Source organism: Protopterus annectens, chromosome 6.part0 (genome assembly GCF_019279795.1).
Source record: "Protopterus annectens isolate FY-2018-M chromosome 6.part0, PAN1.0, whole genome shotgun sequence".
Classification (NCBI taxonomy): Eukaryota; Metazoa; Chordata; order Ceratodontiformes; family Protopteridae; genus Protopterus; species Protopterus annectens.
Genome location: NC_056737.1, coordinates 172,412,535 through 172,432,192, shown reverse-complemented (window position 1 = coordinate 172,432,192; position 19,658 = coordinate 172,412,535). Strand labels below are relative to the sequence as shown.

The window sequence follows — 19,658 nt, the reverse complement described above, 5'->3', positions numbered from 1 at the left end:
AAAACTCCAGCTATACTCTGTCGCATATCACCTACTCAGAGGCAATCTCTGCTTAACATACAAGGCCATGTCAAACCTAGAGCTGTTGGACATGCTACACTTAAAGAAATCCAAATTCCTGAGAGCTATATGCTCCAGGGCTCTAAACCTGGTCATCACAATGAACAAAACACACTGGAGGAATACGTTCCTGACCCAGACACTCCTCATACTCTGGAATAGACTGCCCATACATGTCAAGCTGAGCACCTCTTTGGCCCTCTTCAAAAGGAACTTTGACAATTGGATGGGAGATAGGAAATTCACCCCGGGAATCACATCAGTCGCCCTGCTAGACAGGGGACCAGGGAAGTAAATATTCTTGGAAGAAATAGCCAGGGAATTGTTATGACTAGGCTTGTATAGGCCCTAGGGCTGATAGCCTAGTACCAACCTATGAACCTATGATAATGTCATTATATTATACATGTCTGGATTTAGATCATTGACCATTTTTTAAGACAAGAAGCTGCTGACCTTACAGCGTCTATTTGTGTACCTGCCTCCCTGAAACTAACCTGTGGATAGCTCCACCCACAGACTGAGTGTTATGCAGATGTATGGAGCTATTTGAATGACAAGGTACACATTTCCTTCTCTACTGAAAACCTTTAATGCATCCTGTTTTTTTTTTTTAATCCAGACCAGTACTTCATTTATTTTTCATTACTTTTCTTATGTTTGGAGCAAACTTCTGCTACAGAATTTTACATTGGGTATACAGTGGCAATCCATAATTATGTAAGTGCAGTTTGACAGTTACCAAAACACCAACCTGAGGTATCCTAATGCCAGAATAAGAAATTATTATAATCAAAGTTGTCTTCTTTCTTTCTGAAAATAAATAATGTACGAAAATGTGGAAATCAAGAACTCCCAAATAGAGCTGTCAATAATGATAAACCATCATAAATATATATGTGACAAAAGAAAATTTATAATTCTGTTCACTTTCTTGAAAAACACTTTAATCTATTCTTGAAAAAGTGTTCTCTCAGTTTGAATTTCTGCTGCTCATTGGTGTTTCTTCGGAAGCCTGCATATTTGTTTTCCATTGCTGCTAGAATATTGTCTGATGGCTTGTCACGGGGTTGATGGTCAACTGAAACATCTGTACATGAGCCCACATTTAGTACTCCAATGCCATCAACAAAAAATTCTATAAGACAAAAATATATATGTTTGTTTTGTGTTATGAATAAAAACAAGCCAGTCTAAGCTATCAAAAATGCTACTCATAAAGCTATAAATGTAGTTAAAGTCCTATTAAATTTTATGTAACTGTTGGTCACATTTTACATTCTCTTTCATTTCATTTTCATTTACTTTACTTTTGTATTTGAGATACCTTTGTAAGTGTACCTATATTCAAGTAAATAGGTCAAACAAAAGGAGTGAAGTACATGCACAGCACAGCATGTGCACGTTTCATCTTGTTAAATCCAGTCCTGTACAAATTGTTTCATGTACAGAAAATAAGTACATATTACAAAATAATTTGTGTAATGCTCAACACATTGTGTAATCATCACAGAATTATTCCTGACTGTTGATCTCCTCTCCAGAAATCAGTCCCCATCTGACATGTATGTAGTCTAAAAGTCCAATGAAAGTATATCTCCTCATTTAAATATGCCCTATATGTGCAGTGGTAGCTAGATATGTACTACCAGAGTTTATAATCATGATGAATGTAGAACTTATAGATAAAATGCAACCATATATGAATGGTAACAGCTAATCATCCATACATATGTATTTTGTCCCCAGAAACAGCACTTGGTATTTTAGCTAATTTATAGTAGAAAAGAAGCCTTGAACACCGTCTGTTACAGTTAGTGTTGTAGTACAACATGCTTACCTAATTAGTCTTACCTGCACAGAATAGTAGTAGAGCATGCACACCTAATTAGTCTTACCTGCACAGAATAATAGTGCAACATCCATACCTAGTTAGTCTTATATGCACAGACTAGTAGCACAACAAGCAATACCTAATTAGTCTTATCTGCACAGAATAGTAGGACAACACGCATAACTAATTAGTCTTATTTGCACAGAATAATAGTACAACATGCATACCTAATTAGTCTTATTTGCACAGAATAATAGTACAACATACATACCTTAAAAAATACTGGAAAGGAATTTCCTCTCTCCTTAACCCAGGTAAAAAAGAAAACCCCTGCCTCAGACCTCGATTTAGCTACTCAGTTCAATTCTTTCTTTATTGACTCCATAGGCAAACTAACAAAAACTTCATTAATAATCTTGCTTCCCCACATCTATCTTTACATATCCTCCACTCCTCCAATACCTCCAGCTCCCAATCTCCTCCCTTCTCCATGAACCCTATCCCTATCTCTACCATAAAAAACTTCTAAACCAAAAACCATGTTCTAATGCCCCTGACGAGATACCTTCCTACTTCCTAAAGATAGCAGCTGAAGCCATTGCCTTTCCTATCTGCATCCTAATAAACTGATCAATTTCAGAATGCCATGTTCCCCAGCTCTGGAAAAAGGCCTTTATTATTCCACTCCATAAAGGGGGCAACAACAACGATATCCACAATTTCTGTCCCATCGCTATCTTATCCCCTATTTTCAAACTCCTCGAAAAATGCATCCACCTACAACTTCTACCCTATCTTATTAATAATAACCTTTTCACCCCCACCCAGCATGGATTCCAGCCCGGCCATAGCACCACCACCACTCTCCTCTCCTTCCTAGAAACTGTAAACTAGGCACACAACTCCAGTCTTATTGTATTCACCCTCCTCTTAGATCTCTCTAAAGACCTCTGACATCATCTCTCACAACTTTCTCCTTACTAAACTCTCTAAACTAAATCTATCCCACTCCACTATCGACTGGTTCACCAGTTATCTATCAAATAGGAAACAAGCAGTTAAGTGGAAAAAAAGCTACTTCCTCATTCCTAAATACTCGCACAGGTGTGCCCCAGGGCCATACCTCCCAACCGTACCAAATTACTCATTTTTTACTCAGTTTTGGAATCCAAATAATGGGGTGCCACAATTCCCGAGTGGCACCCTTCATGTCCGAATTTTTTCCCAACTTTTAAAAAAAAAATGTTTCCACTTTTTGAGCTGATGTCATCACGTGTGCGATGACGTCAGTTCCATCAGCCTGTCGGAATTCAGCTCAAGGACACATTTCCGGCTGTTACTAGCGAGCGGGAAGCTGGAAACATATTTTATACTAGCTGCTTTCTCATCAGCCTGTCACACATTTCCAGTGAGCAGGAAGGACTTTATTTACTAATTTGCTAGCGGTTATGCTAGCTGCTTTCTCACCAGCCTGTCAGTCTGTCACACATTTCTGGCGAGCGAGAAGGGGAAAGGACTTTATTTACTTTTATGAGCAGTTATGCTAGCTGCAGCACTTTCTCATCAGCCTGTCAGTGACTGTCACACATTTACAGTGAGCGGAAAGGACTTTATTTACTAGCAAGGCTGCTTTCTCGAGCTGGGACTGCTGGAAGAGAAGCTTTTGGTGGATAGGAAACATGCTGGCTGCTTTCTGCTGTGAGCGGGAAGGACTTTTTTAGGTTGGCTGGTTTTGTGAGTGGAAGAGAAGCTGCTTTCTCATGTTATGGTGGACTGGACCAGATCGGATCATGAGTACTGACGTACTTACTTTTTTTGTTATTAATCTATTGCAATGCCAGCCCAGTTCACTGTCCTGTATACTTCCCTAAAAAGATACGCTCTTTTGTTTAAGAATGATGTTGCAGTGTTGAGTAAGCAGCGCTTTATTCCAGATTTATTTGAATAAATTTTGCTTAGAATTGTTACAAAAATATATAAATGTTACGGACAGTGGAAGAACTATAACTGGGAAACCTAGCCATAATATTACAGTATCTTTGCAAACTTATGCAGTGACGGTATTTATATAATTCTTGTAGTTGCTTTTCCCATAACATTCTTTAACATATATCATAGATTCTTAAATGTTTAAAGCACATTGACTCTGAATAATGACTAATTGTTTCTCATGACTACAGAGAAACAAAACTGGAATTGTGCTGCAGGTTCAAGATGGGATTTCTCTTACACAGCCTACAAAGGTGAGGCTGACAGATAATACTGTGTTTTTTAGCAATATGATGACTCATTCAAAACAGGCTAAACAAGGCTTTACTTTACCAATCTCCATATTAAACATAGGATTTTGTTTAAAAATCTTTATGCAAACAAGTATAAGTCACAGAACAGGATCTCAGTATTGCACCCCTAATCCTCCATCTCATCATATGGGAGTATCAGGTGTACTGAAACTAAGTGACCCATAAAGTAATGAACAGAAAAATGATATGTGTATAGGAGCCAGGAAAAATGCTGCTCAGGCTATTGTTAATATCGTCATAGTGTCTGCTTCTCTTCCAGGCCAGTGATGCTGCAGTCCACTACTTAGAAAGAGAGTTAGGTGCAAATATGGACAATCAGAAGGGCATTTTTGCATGTTAGTACTGCAGTGCTAAGCAATAGGCTGGAAAGACATAACGCTCTCTGCAGGAAAGGCCATTAAACAAATTATATTTGATGGCTTATCCCAGCATATAAAGGCTTAGCTGGAATGTCAGGATGATGGTATCCTTGTAAATGGTAATTCTATACTGCCTTAAAACAGGATGATCTGCTAGCTTTGCATGGTAAATTCACAGCATATTTTAGCAATTATTATATTTCAATATGGCAACACATTTTTCTAAAATCTGTAATTCCTAGTTACACAACTAGCATCTGCATTTTTATGTTTTATTTCATGGATTATGAAATGTAATGATCTTCTACTTCCTAATAGTTTACCTAGTCAGAGTCAGTGTTCCTGCACCACTGCTGAAAACTGACTGGGTAATATTCTGCCCCAGTTTCCTGACCCACAATAGAGTTTGTCGGAACCTATTAGAGGCCACCTGTGGGTGATTCTTGATCACCTTACCAAACTCCTTCCAAACTTGTGCCTTTTCTTTGATGACTGCTGTTGTGGCTGCCATCCTGGCCTTTCACTATGTATCCATTAGATCTGGATTCTGGACATATTCCTTTGTAGAATAGTTGGAAGATCTCCTTAACATGATGGATTCCCTCACAAGTCCTAGAATTACTGCAATAATAAATACCAACTGTCTGCTGGCCACAGCTCCTTGCCACCACCTCAGACTGAGGCCTTTAGCAGAGTCCACAAAGAGTCAATGCTAGCTTTTTAGCTACCTTCTATAAACAACACAATGTCATTTTGAATAACTATACCATTTGACCAAGTGAGTTTGTCAATGTACATATGCCTGTTACATATTGTCTGGTTCCACATATCATCACTCTATCTTTGTCTTCTGAGCTATTTCAATGTGTCAAAATCACAAATAAGTGCTTCTTATAGAATCGTAACATTTATTTTCCACCAATGGATGTCAAAGGGGCTTAGCATATCAATGTGATTATGTTTTTCTTCAACCCTTTCTCTTTCCCATAATCCATTTCAAGTCTGCTTTGTATGAGCCATGCTAGACATAAGGAAGTAGTGATGTATTCCCATCCCATTGACATATAATGAGATTAGTGTCAGTCACTGTTATCTTATATGCCCATATGGTGGACCGGATCGAATCATGAGTTGAGGTATCTTCTTCTTGTGAAGAGTGTCTGTGGCACGCGTGTGTATGTGTGAGCAAATGCCCCAAGTGATTAGAATTGCTGCAGGGGGACTCTGGTGCCATATTTTAGTTGTCTGTTCTTCAGTTTGCATTCGAAAGCTGGCATCCCACAATTCCATTGGAGTGGGTGGATTTACATAATTATGTATGCAAATTATATTTTAATCAGTGTACAGATTTGTACCTATTTTTCATTGGCCTTGTCCAGATTTTTGATGTTTCCAGGTTGAGAGGTATGCCCAGGGCTCAATTCTAGGTCCTCTTCTATTCAATATCTTCATTAACAACTTCTATTATGCTATCCCTAATGCTAACCTTATCCCATATGCTGGCGACTCAACAATAATCTGCTCTGCCATGTCCACTTCCTCATTAATAAAATGAACCCAAGATGCCTTCTCTTCTACTGAACAATGGATGCTAGATAACCATCTAGCACTAAATGCAACCAAGTCCAAACTAATATTTCTCCCTTCCAAAACCACCAACCTAGACAAAAACTCATTCTCTATCACCAGCAAAAATAATACACCTCTTGAAATGGTCTCTACTGCTAAACTATTAGGAATCCTCATTGATGATCAGCTAAAATTTGATAGCCATCTACAACTAAATATCAAAAAAACTCATAAGAAACATGGAATGCTCCACCGCCACAACCATTCATCTCTCCCTCCACCAGACTCATTTTTGCTTACACCTACCTTATCCCTTCCGCCCTGTACGGTGCCTCTATCCTTACTAATGTGCTCTCCTCCCTCAAGTCAAAACACTCCTCCTGTTACTTAAAAATTTCAAAATTTGCAACAGGCCACAGAACCAATACCCATCACTGCATCTACCTGCGCCAACTGAACTGGCTTGACTTACCCAATTATCTTACCTATATGCAACTTATCCAAGCACATAAACTTATTTTCAATCCTTCTCTTTGTCCCTCCCTTGGCTCTACCTTCCAAATGCATCTACCTAACAGATGTCTATGATCCAACTTCCAAAATCTAATAGAACTACATAAACCCACCCGGACCCAGGCAAACAACTTCTATCCTTCTGTCTAGCATGCCACTGGAATTCTCTCCCACCCCTTATCCGTACCGCTAACAGTCTCTCCATCTTCAAAACTTTACTTCACTCACACCTAACCTCACAATGGGAATTTCCCCCGTCCTACATAACTTTCTTAACTATAGCTCTTTCTATAGCCAATACATCTGCTATTAGTCTCCTTTAGCCTAATAATTCCTATTAATAACTCTCAGAATTAGAACATTTTGCTAATATCTTAATCTGTTTGTAAAGGATTTTTTTCATACATTGTACTAATTTGATCCCTCAAATGGCAACTTACTACAGTAGTTATTATCCTGCATTTTTTCTAGCTTTCATATTATAACTGTTTGTAATGTTTGTTAATTTAGTGCAACTATTATTATGTTCCATTTCTCTAACTTTCATATTATAATTTTATAAGTTTGTAATTTCTGAATTTGTAAATTTTATATCTTTCTGGAGCTTTTCTCCCTAGGACTCCATTAAAAACAGGCTCCTCGTGGCCCAATAGACCATCCTGGCAAACAAACTGCATATAAATAAATTTCCATAGAAAAGCAGTACAATGTACATAATTAAGGTTATCTGCACAAAATAGTTATACAACATGCATACCTAATTAGCCAAACCTGCACAGAAAAGTAGTACAACATGCATACCTAATTAGTCTTACCTGCACAGAATAATAGTACAACGTACATACTTAATTAGTCTTATCTGCACAAAATAGTTATACAACATGCATACCTAATTAGTCTTACCCGCACAGAATAGTAGTACAGCATGCATACCTAATTAGTCTTACCTGCATAGAATAGTAATACAACATGCATACTTAATAAGTCTTACCTGCACAGAACATTAGTACAACATGCATGCCTAATTAGTCTTACCTGCACAGAATAGTAGTACAACATGCCTACCTAATTAGTCTTACTTACACAGAGTAGTAGTACAGCATGCGTACCTAATTAGTCTTACCTGCACATAACAGTAGTCCAACATGCATACCTAATTAGTCTTTCCTGCACAGAATAGTAGTAGAATATGCATACCTAATTAGTCTTACCTGCGCAGAATAGTAGTAGAACGTGCATGCCTAATTAGTCTTACCTGCACAGAATAGTAGTAGAACGTGCATGCCTAATTAGTCTTACCTGCACAGAATAGTAGTAGAACATGCATACCGAATTAGCCTTATCTGCACAGAAAAGTAGTACAATGTGCATACCTAATTAGTCTTATCTGTACAGAATAGTTATAAAACATGTATACCTAATTAATCGTACCTGCACAGAACAGTAATACAATATGCGTACCTAATTAGGCTTACCTGTACAGAAAAGTAGTACAACATGCATACCTAATTAGTCTTACCTGCACAGAATAGTAGTACAATATGCATACTTAATTAATTTTACCTGCACAGAATAGTAATATGACATGCATACCTAATTAGTCTTATCTGCACAGAAAAGTAGTACAGCATGAAAAGCTAATTAGTCTTATCTGCACAGAATAGTCATACAATATGCACACCTAATTAGTCTTACCTGCACAGAATAGTAGTACAACATGCATACCTAATTAGTCTTATCTGCACAGAATAGTAGTACAACATGCATACCTAATTAGTCTTATCTGCACAGATGAGAAGTACAACATGCATACCTAATTAGTCTTATCTGCACAGATGAGACGTACAACATGCATACCTAATTAGTCTTATCTGCACAGAATAGTAGTACAGTATGCATACCAAATTAGTCATAACTGTACAGAATAGTATTGCAGTATGCATACCTAATTAGTCTTACCTGTACAGAATAATAGTACAACATGCATACCTAATTAGTCTTACCTGCACAGAATAATAGTACAACATGCATACCTAATTAGTCTTACCTGCACAGAATAGTAGTACAAAATGCATACCTAATTAGTCTTATATTCGCAGAATAGTAGTACAACACACATACCTAATTAGTCTTATCTGCACAGAATAGTAGTACAACACACATACCTAATTAGTCTTATCTGCACAGAATAGTAGTACAACATGCATACCTAATTAGTCTTATCTGCACAGAATACTTCTGAAACAGCAACCCATACAAATGGTTAATTCTTCTTTGCTAGAAGCAGCTGTATTTTGCTAGACAGTATGCACATAGTTAAAGACTTATGAATATTGTCTAGGAATGGAGCAATTGTAAAGGGAAAAATAGGCTTTTATGCCCCCTGATAGTGCAAAAAGCGGGCAGCAGAGGTTCCCTATGTTACATTACCCCACACAGGTATAACGAGTTACATTTTGGTAGGCAGAATGCCCACTATGCAAAACTGACACCTGCTAGGACATAACAGTTAATCTGTGAGACTTGCCTCACATGCTAGGTTTGAAATATTTGGACAATGTCATAATATAACTATACTAAAAATACTCTGTATCAAAGAAGGAAAGAACTGCCAGTTTGTACATGTACTATTATGTTTTATTTATTTCATACCCTAAAACATTTTATTCAGATGATGTTCTTCAATATTTTCACACAGAGACTGAGATACAGTGTCAACTCTATGTATAGCTTCCAATAGCATGGATAGAATTTATCTTCAGGGTATGGGTGATTCTCAGCTATAGATAATGTGGTCAATTGATGGCCACAGTCCTTGGCTCTCTTCTCCCCACCCTGATATCCTCATTTAGTAAAAGGACAGGAGAATTGGTGGATCTAGCAAAGGATGTGGACTTAATGGTCACATGGGCAGATAGTTAGAAAAAGAGAAAAAAATATTATGTTGTGTTATTCAGGAGTGTAGTATTGAGAGACAAGAAAGCAGATAGTCCTCTATCAGGCATTTTAAGGCTATAGTTTGGGAACTGCTTGCTATTTGGAGATCTTACATGGATAAAAAGTTCAGACTTCTGGAGTGGGTACAGAGAGCTGCAATCAGGGTGGCATGAGGGACAGATAGAGAAAATGCCGTAAGAAGAAAGGGTTTGTAAGCTTAGCCTCCTTCACAGAAGAAGACAGAAAAGTAAGACATGATAAGGGTAAAACATTAAAGATGATGTGAGGATGGAATGTGACTACTATATCTCAGCAGAGTATGTGCTATTATAAAAGGAAAACAAGTACAATGCAAAATACAGACAGACATCAAATAATGTTTCTCAGCAAAACAAAGTAAAAACAAAGTCTGAAACTGAAAAAAAGAAAAACGATTTGCAACAAAGACCACTTATTTCATGTATATTAAGTCCAGTAAGACCATCTACATGGCTAGAGAATGAGCATCCAGAAAAGTAAGATTTATTCAATATTAAAGAAATGTTACTAGCTATACAAGAGGAAAAAGGTCAGTACGGTAGAAAACAATGAATTAATGCATTCATTAAAATAAGGTAAAAAGAACACAATAGAGACATTAAGCAAGGTCACACTATAATTTGTCAACTTACAACTTGCTGAGCACAGCTGGTAAGGAATGCAGCCCAATGAAAAAATTAAATGTAAGCATTTATTTCATGGGGTAAGTCCCATACAGCATAGCTATGTGTGTGTGTGTGTGTGGGGGGGGGTGACCACTGCAAACATTACATATAAAGCCAAACTTGCAATGACATGCTGAAAAGGCAAATCTGTGAAAACAAATTAATGACTGCTGCAGCACACTTAGAAACAATCAGGGAACTGAACTCAAACAGATTATTTAGTGTCAGTCAATTTGTGTTTGGAATGGTATAGAAAAGCCCATTAAATAAGGGTCATATATAGACAATTGTTGTAGTTAGAATATTTTTAAATACCAGAGTAGGAAACTAGAAGGCAAAATCAATAAGAGGACAAACTTTAAACTGAACACAATGTGAAAGAAAGTCAGAAAGGGAATAGCGCTAAACTTTTGGAGCATTTGGAAAAATCAAGTCTAAATGAGATTCTTGGGACAAACAATGGTGACACTATTTGCCAGACAATTGTTAAAAAAAGTTTAACTATACTACACAGAGATCATAGAACATTCTAGCAAATGGAGACAGAAGCACTGGTGGCATACAAGAATAAATGCCATATTACAGCTGAGGAGATCCAAGTTCAATTAATAGCTTGGGTAGGTGATAGTATGGCAGAGTAAATGGGTGCACTTATCTTGGAGGAAGGAGTATGCTGGGCTCTAGCAGAGCTCTCTTCCTAGGATAACTCCTTTTGTATCTACCTATCTGATATTAAAGCTGACACCAAGGTCCTGTTGCTGACAAAGTTTTCTGATAATTACAAAGTCAAACCTCTCATAAATACTCCTACTGGCATCTGGATGGACAGAGTACTTAACATGCACTAACAAGTAGTGCTTAGATCACACCCTCAAATTAAATGTCATGAAATTCAAAATTGTGTCCTTTTGCAAACTTGAACACCCCTTCTCCTATCACATAGTTTATACCCCCTAAAAACTGACTCTATCTTTAGGGTCTTGGGTACTTTCATTAACAGTTAACTATCTTTGGTCATCATGTGACCACTATTAGAAAATCTATAATCAGATTAATCACTAAGGTTAAACTGTCTAGATCCAAGGAAGTCATCATTCCCCTTTGTTCCTTCTTTATCCAAGTGAGTCATCATTCCACTTTACTCCTCCTTTATCAGTCCAATATTTGAGTATAATGTCCTCTTTGGTATGTGCTTATATAAGCAGTTGATCACAAAGTGTCCTTATGAAAACAATCAATAATTCAGACTACTTGGTCATGGAGAGGCTTTGCCTTCTCCCCACAGTATGCATGCTGATGGGGGAGTAGCCAAATGACCAAAAAGAATCCAACAAAAAAATCAGACTTTCAAAGAAAAGCTACTGAATCTTATTTTAAGAAGGATAATCTTCACAGAATGGTGATCTCTATACCAGGGTTCAGAATGATATTATTAGATTGCAATCAAAAATGAATCGTTTTAAAGGAATTATACTGATACTAATGGCTTTATAAATGAACAATAAAAAGTCAGAGATATTGGATCTCATCAAGAGTATGAACATTCCACCGTATTTTCCAAATATTGTTAAAAGTGGCTAAAACTTTCACGATGTAAAGTTTTATAATATCACAATTTAACTGAAGATCATTCATATTTTTCAAACATTTACATATGAAGAGCTATTGATGTTTCCTATGGACAGATCAAATATGTTTGTCTATAGCAAGCAAAATAATCATGGTCAAGAATTTTCTTAAATTTGTGTCAACAAATTCACAGGCTTTACATTCAAAATCACTTCACAACACAATTCAGCCTATTTTGATGTAAAATGTCCATCGTTTAAACAATAGAATTCTTACTGTGCAAACTGATGAACTTAAATTGTTGTTGGAGTAATAACTTAAAACCTGGTCTACAAATGATGGCAAGATACTATAAATAGAGATCTACAAAATATATAATCAAAACGGGCAAGCCATAAAGGACAAGGAGGCAATATTTCTGCAATTTATTAAAAATATCTAAAGAGTAAAAGAAGTTTGATGTTTGGGTACTAGAATGATCAGAATCAGTAATTAAAATAACAATAATTGGGATCTACAAAGCACTGAAAACAACAACTAGACATGTTAATTAATTAACTGATTTCTAAATAGAGTAAGTTCAGACTGGTACATGAGATCTAAAGTAAAAAAATAAAATAAAATAAAGTGATGCTGGGTAAATTGATAAAACATCCATAGTTAGAAAAATGTTTGTTGTATATTTAAAAAGGAAAATAGGCACATTAACTGGTTCAAAAAAGACTCAAGATACCAAAATATGTTGGATGTAATATGAGTAAATAGCAAAATCAGAAGTCATAAAATTGTGCCAACCTACAAGGTTATGATCATCATATTACATTTCTGTCTTAAGGGTTACAAATCAAAGAAATAGCAGTTAACCCCAAATTCATAAAATCAAAGTGTTAATATTGAACTAAATCATAGCTAAGAAATATCTGAAGACAAACTGGAATATGCTTTTTAGGAACAAAAACACTGAAGAAATGTGATGTGTTTTAAAGTATCCCCCGGATTCATGAAGCTCGGCGCAAGTTCGGCGTAAGGCTTGCACCGGCTGTGTGGCGTAGATGTGGAGTAGTCACGCCATATGCATATTAATGAAGGTGCACAGCTGCCACAGCCACGTGCAAAGGAAATTTGCATGAGTGCAAGGGCGTATCGAAGTTGTGCAGGGAGGCGTGTCAATGTCGGCTTTCGAGGAGCAACCTAAACTGCTGAATATTATATTCCACCAGCAATAGTAATCGTACCTATCAGTGTCCGTGGAGACTGAAACATATGCAAAGCAGAGTCCCTGCGAACAGAAAATGAAGACTCAAACACAAATGCACGGTAGGGAATAATGGGTCCCTACCCATGAACAAATGACAGGAAAACTGTGTGCCTGTAGTCCAACATAGTGCTGATAGCTATACCATGTGGAAGTGAAAAGTAACAGATGTTAGCGCGCTGCCAGTAGGTATGTCCAGTCCAATGGAGAGGGTCACCAGCCGACCCATAATTTGAGGGAGGGAACATAGCTGTGCAGATGTGTCCATAACAAAATACACGAAGAGAAATGTAGATATAGGTAGTGACCGTATGTCTGAATCATATCCCACAAGCCATGTAATAGTCACATACAAAAGGTATGTCCGTATTTCACATACCAAATGTGACAGGAAATAGCATACGCATGTAAACGAAACAAAAAGAGCATATAAATGAGCCATAACAACACAGACACATGTAGGCCGAAAGGAACAGTATGAGCCGTACCGTTGACCAAGATTACCACCTGTTCCACTTTGCGAGCGACAGTCCCTCTGTGGGCAGATGTGTCCTGTCACAAACATGTAAAACTGGCAAATGTCCAGAGAATATAGGACATAATTCCTCCATAGATGTCATGCAATCATTGCATTAAACATATTTCACTGGACGTATAATACATAAATGTCATAACAAACAGAATAAGATACCGAAATGCTACAAGAATAAGCTTAGATATAGGCAAGAATTGTAAGTTCTATCTGCCGAACTGACCGTGGGTATGTGTCGGCCTGTAAAATATACTGTGTTCACTGCAACTGTCACAGTAGGGTTGCCACCCTTACAAATGGCCAAAGTGGGACATGTTTGGTACAGACATCAGACTGTACAGGCCGACACATACCCATGGCCAGTACAAAGGACAGAACATAACTGTTTTGCCTACCGAAAAGCGTATTCCTGTAGCATTTTAGTTGCTTATTCTGTTTCTCATAACAGTCAGGTATTTTAGGTACAGAATTAACTGTTTAATGCAACTATCACATAAAATATAAGAAATATGTTTGTCCTAAAATCTCAGGACATTTGCCATGTTGACAATTACATGTCAGGACACAACTGCCCAAAGAGGGACTGTCCCTCGCAAAGTGGGACAGGTGGTAACCCTATGTCATGAGGAAAATGGCATGAGGGCGAGGAAGACACTATGTAAACAGGTCAACCCTGATCAAGTGTGAGGGACACTGACTGTGTGCAGTCGTGACTGACCATACCTGTCAACCTGTGTGAACAAAATATCTGGACAGAGCCGTGAATATAAGTGAGACAAAGGTCCAAAATCAGGGACAATCTGTAAACATATCTCTTAGAAACAGAATTTGATAGAATAACAATTTGCACATTGGCATTAATGTCTGGAGTATGAAGTCTGAAACCCAACTGTCTGTCAGCACGTTCCGACTGCAGTCTTTAATGCTGAGCTACTGCTGTGCCAGAACACAACAGCATATTACAGAGGTCCGTGCCATACCACTCAACTGTCCTGATATTCGCAGAATGACCAGAGTCACCACCTGTCCCACTTTGCGAGTAACAATCCCTCTGTAGGCAGTTGTGTCCTGTGAAAAAAATCAAGACATAGCAAATGTCCTGAGAGTTTATTCCCTAATTTACTTCAATAGTCGCATAAAACGGTTATTTTATATATGAATCCTCAATATGGTATGTTAAGTAGCATAAGCAATTCAAATGTTACTAGAATAAGCTATTATATGAACAAAAAAGGTTAAAGTTCAGTACTATGCACGGCTGTAGGTATGTTTTGTCCTGGAAAATCTGACATCTCTACAGAACATGTCCCACTTTGGGCAGTTGAAAAGGTGGCAACCCTAAGAATGACCACAGGTTCACCCCATAGTGTTGGTGTGTGCCTCCGACAATCTGCACCAGTGTGGTAAATAGCTGAGGATTGACATCACTAAATAATGAGAAATATCCTGAGTATAAGACACCACAACCTGCAGAAAAGTCATGCTAATGCAAAACCTAGCATTCTATCAATGTTCTAAGCTTGTAAGAGCAATCGTTAAAATGTGTCCCTAATTGTCCCCCCATCATGTAGGTTTTGCGCAGGTTCAGTGCTCTAAGAGGTTGAGAGGTATGATCCATACATATTTACAGGAACAGCCCTTCACACTTGTGTAATGTACAACTGCATACCTGTAGTCACTTCATGTCCAAAAAATAATAATCACCATATGACTGTATACAGGTAATAGTCAAATGTGAATGGGAACACTCCTCACCGTGGAGTATGGACTGTAACAACCCCACCCATAATATGTAATGCAACAGAATAAGCTGCTGACAGGTGCCCAAACACCTGTGTCTATAAACACAGGTAAAACTTCAAAATAGGGAGATAATCCCTGTCCATATGCTTCGTCTGACATTTGACCTCGGTCAGAGAAGTTCCGTTCACCAGGTGGACAAGCCTAAACCCAGATCACTACATGAACACCCTGACAATCAAAGACCTGTATGTGGCTGGACTATATGCCTTGGTGTTCTGCATATCCTCGGAGTGATTACCAATACAGCCGGAGTCCACAGCAGTAGGCAATAGGGAATGTTTAATATGTAGTACCACCTTTTTCCCAGCAGGAGAATGGATGCCTGAGTCGTAGGTGAAGCGGTGAGGCGTATGTTGATGTAGCTAAGTACTATGGGTATTCATATCAATGAGGGAGAACACCAATAGAATAGTGGTTCCGGTATCTGGCCAATGTGAATGCAGTCCCGGTTGACCTACGACCACTGCACATATAACTTGAAAGTGTAATGAAAGCATTCGTGCAGTACACACATTTAAATATGTAAAGGTGAATGTGTGTTTTGCAGTAGTCCGTAAACTGGAATACAGATATGTAACTGTTACGGTCAGAATTATAAAAGTTCACGGAAGCACAATTATCTATGAAACATATGTAACCCACAATAAGGATATGCAAGTGCGCCTGCGCGTGTGTAATCCGCTCGCAGAATAGAAAATGAATGGTGTTTTCCACACGTTCTATGTACATGGCTCATACCTGTTAAACCCGTAAAGTACGAAACCGGACAAGACAACAACTGGTACAAATAGGGACAATCCCCAGATATTGCCTAACAAACATAGAAAGTGGATAGAATAACAGGTATGTCACTAGCATGGATTCTCTGAAGGGTATGAAGTCGTAACCTGAAATGTTTGTCATTATTTACCAACGTCAGTCTTTAATGATATGCCACTAACTTGCCAGATAGACACAAGGTTATGAAAAACGGAGCAATGATAAGAGGCAACAAGCTGTACATGCAGCGGAAATCTGTACAGTTGAAAGGTATGATATGGAGATATATATACACATATATCCACAGACATAATCCAAAGCAAATTACGAGATGAGGAATGTACAGACATATGTATATATGTACAGATATATATATATATATATATATATCTATACACACACAATACATGAATAGATATATACACAACAAACATATATCCCTGTACATATAACACATTTACATAAATAGGTCACGGTATAGCTAATATGGATAGACAGACAGACATGCATGAAAGGAGAATACACCGACGGTTTCCAAACCATTTCCCGGAAACTACCAGTGTGACAGGGCCTGCAAGTTCTACACGTTAAACATGAATATAGGTGTCCTTTGCAGGACCCCAAAAATTGATCCTTACGAAGTGCGAACCATCATTGATGCTAAAGACATCACAGCTGCAACTACGATATAGCTGTACATGCAACAGTAGCAGGTGCAAGGGAAATAGCAAATAGGTCGATTGAATGTATGACGTACGAGCTGATATCCGCAGAGTGGGGAGTGCTCGGAAGTGTCCTCACACGTTATTATCGCTCACATTAAACATGTCGAATGGGTACTGTGGAGGTGTGTCAGGTATGGGAATCATGGGTATGCAGAATTGGGCCAAGGTGTTGGTTGGCACAGATCTATTAGGTACGCCCCATGGGAGTGATCAATATACCTATGTGGGTATAGCACACACCTATATTCACCAAACAGGTGCAACCCATCCACTGGATATTGTGTAAACCATTGGGGGAAGACGTAGGGACCTATATCAGTGTCATGTAGGCGATTATCAAGTATGTACATGCATACAACCAAGATGGTAACCATACCTGCCAGAATGTCAGAATAAGACAGCTGGACTAAGGCATAGTACACGACAGACAAATAGGGACTATATTAAATATACCTCAGCCAAAGTCAGACCGTTGATAGAATAATTGCGTAGTCGGGAATACGAATATTATGAGAGTTAGTAATCATGAAATAGAAATGTCAGTCATGATTACCTAACCGCACAGTCCATCATGGCTTGCCAGCAATCTATCAGAAAGGCACATTATCATGACAAATATAACAGAATCATAGGTCAAACCCCAGGGCATATACCCATAATGTGTACAGGTGAGAGGTATGAAGGTAACCCGTCTTAATGAATTGTACAGAACTAGTGATACTAGGTGGACAGGTGAGAAGAAAGACGTCAGGACAAATGACAAAACATGTACAAGTCATAAGCACGTTTGTCCACAAATGTGAATTACAACGTATGGCCTGTGAAAGTCAATGTGGAAGGTTAATAGACTCAAACGACATGTGTCCCACAGGGTGTCATGCAGTGTCACCGATACAGTGTCCAGTCCCCCATACTCGTACATGAGCTCTACCACTGACGGAAAGTGCAAATACCAGCATACACATAAGGTACATGATGGAATAAGTTGTGTGGATAAGCACCTGTTGGCCTGTGTGAGGAATATAACCCAGTGGGTGGGTGTGTCCTGCAATAGGAATGTAATGGTAACTGGCCTGTGATGGCGCCATGTATTGTGTGCATTGGCGTAACTGTACGAATGTGCAGATGTATGCCTCATATGTGTGGTGTGTTCCTCTCACAATCTGTACCTGTCTGCCAAATACCTGAGAACTGACGTCATTAAATAATGATAAACATATGTGTTTAAGACCCCAAATCCCTCAGAAAGGTCATACTAATGCAAAACCTATAATACTGTCAACTATCTACGTTTGTAAGAGCAATATGTAGAATCTGCCCCATCTGTCCCCCATCATGTTAGGCTTTGTACAGATGTTTTGCACTAGGAGGTTGATAGGTATGATCAGAAACAGATACATGTCTGAGGAAACAGCATTATCGACTGCAAGATAACTCAGAAGGTATGAAAAGCGCTGCAGTAGGAAGTTCATCCGCAGGTATGTGCTAACATGTCAAATGACACAGCAGTCTACAGGAAGTACCTATAGGGTGTCACCTTTACCAGTGATGACAGTGGGACATACCCAGAGCCATGCATACACCACAAATAGACATAGCATACAGCAAAGCCTGGGCCATGATACACGAAGCATGGATTGAGTGAGAGTACAGCAAGGAAAGATGACTGCCAGGCTATTCAGCAAACACCTGCAGGGGCGTGCAAGACCGCCCGTAACATGAACATTGCATGGACAATGTTGGGATTTGCAACATACCCCATTTGTATGTGTAAGCTATGCAAATGATGTATTACGTGATACATGAAACAGTAAGCTGTCCGTGCAAGAGCAGAGTTATGTGCAGAAATGTACCCGGATGTTATGCGACTAACGTTTTGCACGTTGCTAAACGGAGCAATGACAGCTGCAAATACAGTATGAATACAGTCAAAGAAGCATGCCAATGTCCAAGTCCAAGGCAAGTGGCGGCTTTGTCCATTGGATATCAATGAACCAATAGTTGTCCTCCCGTGATCCCTGGTGTGGAAGCGTAGCGCAGCGCCATGAGAATGCGCTGCGCTTCAAAACAAGACATATGGATAATATACATACAAAATATAGGTTTAGCTAGATGTTAGCACACCATGCAGATGAATGGCAAGCTGGAGACAACATGGCTACTGTGTACAGGTACCTATGTGTGGAAGCACTCTGTCAGAGATGTAGTGAAGCATTTGTAGGCAATGTGAGGCAAGTGAGGCTGAGGATAGTGAATCACAACATGTCATGCCATATGGGCCAAGTCTCTACAGTGTAGTGTAGGTTAAGGGGACTATTAGAGTAGACGATAGGTGACAACAGGAGTGTGTATGTACAAAACACTGTAACCTCACCGGAGCAGTGTCACATGTGTGCTGTCAGTACTCAGTGGAAGCGGCGTGTCATGAGCTATCCTAAGGAACGTCAGGAGACTGATGGCGTACGCCATGGATACCACTGATGTGACCTGCAAACCTGCCCACAGTGTGTCTGCGCCCATGCGCACCAGTAAGCCCGTGTAAGCATGTGTGCGTACGTGTTAGCCCGAGTGCGCGTGTGGAAGAACGCGTAAGCTAGTGTACGAATGGTGAAGCCCATGTGATGTCGTGTATGCATTTGTAAGCAGGTATACATTTGTACTACACACATCACACACGTACTGCACACACAGACACACATGCTGCCAATACTACACACATCAGTGAAATGGCACATG

General features: G+C 38.8%; 1 protein-coding gene across 1 annotated transcript in view; it reads right to left on the bottom strand.

The window, feature by feature from the left end:
• Positions 1 to 986: 986 nt before the first annotated feature.
• The window catches only part of LOC122803790 (beta-1,4 N-acetylgalactosaminyltransferase 2-like), a 493,524-nt gene continuing 474,852 nt past the window's right edge, over positions 987 to 19,658 (bottom strand). The window contains exon 7 of the mRNA XM_044073477.1: positions 987 to 1,198. Within this exon, the coding sequence (XP_043929412.1) occupies positions 987 to 1,198 (212 nt within the window). The remainder of the gene's footprint in view (positions 1,199 to 19,658) is intronic.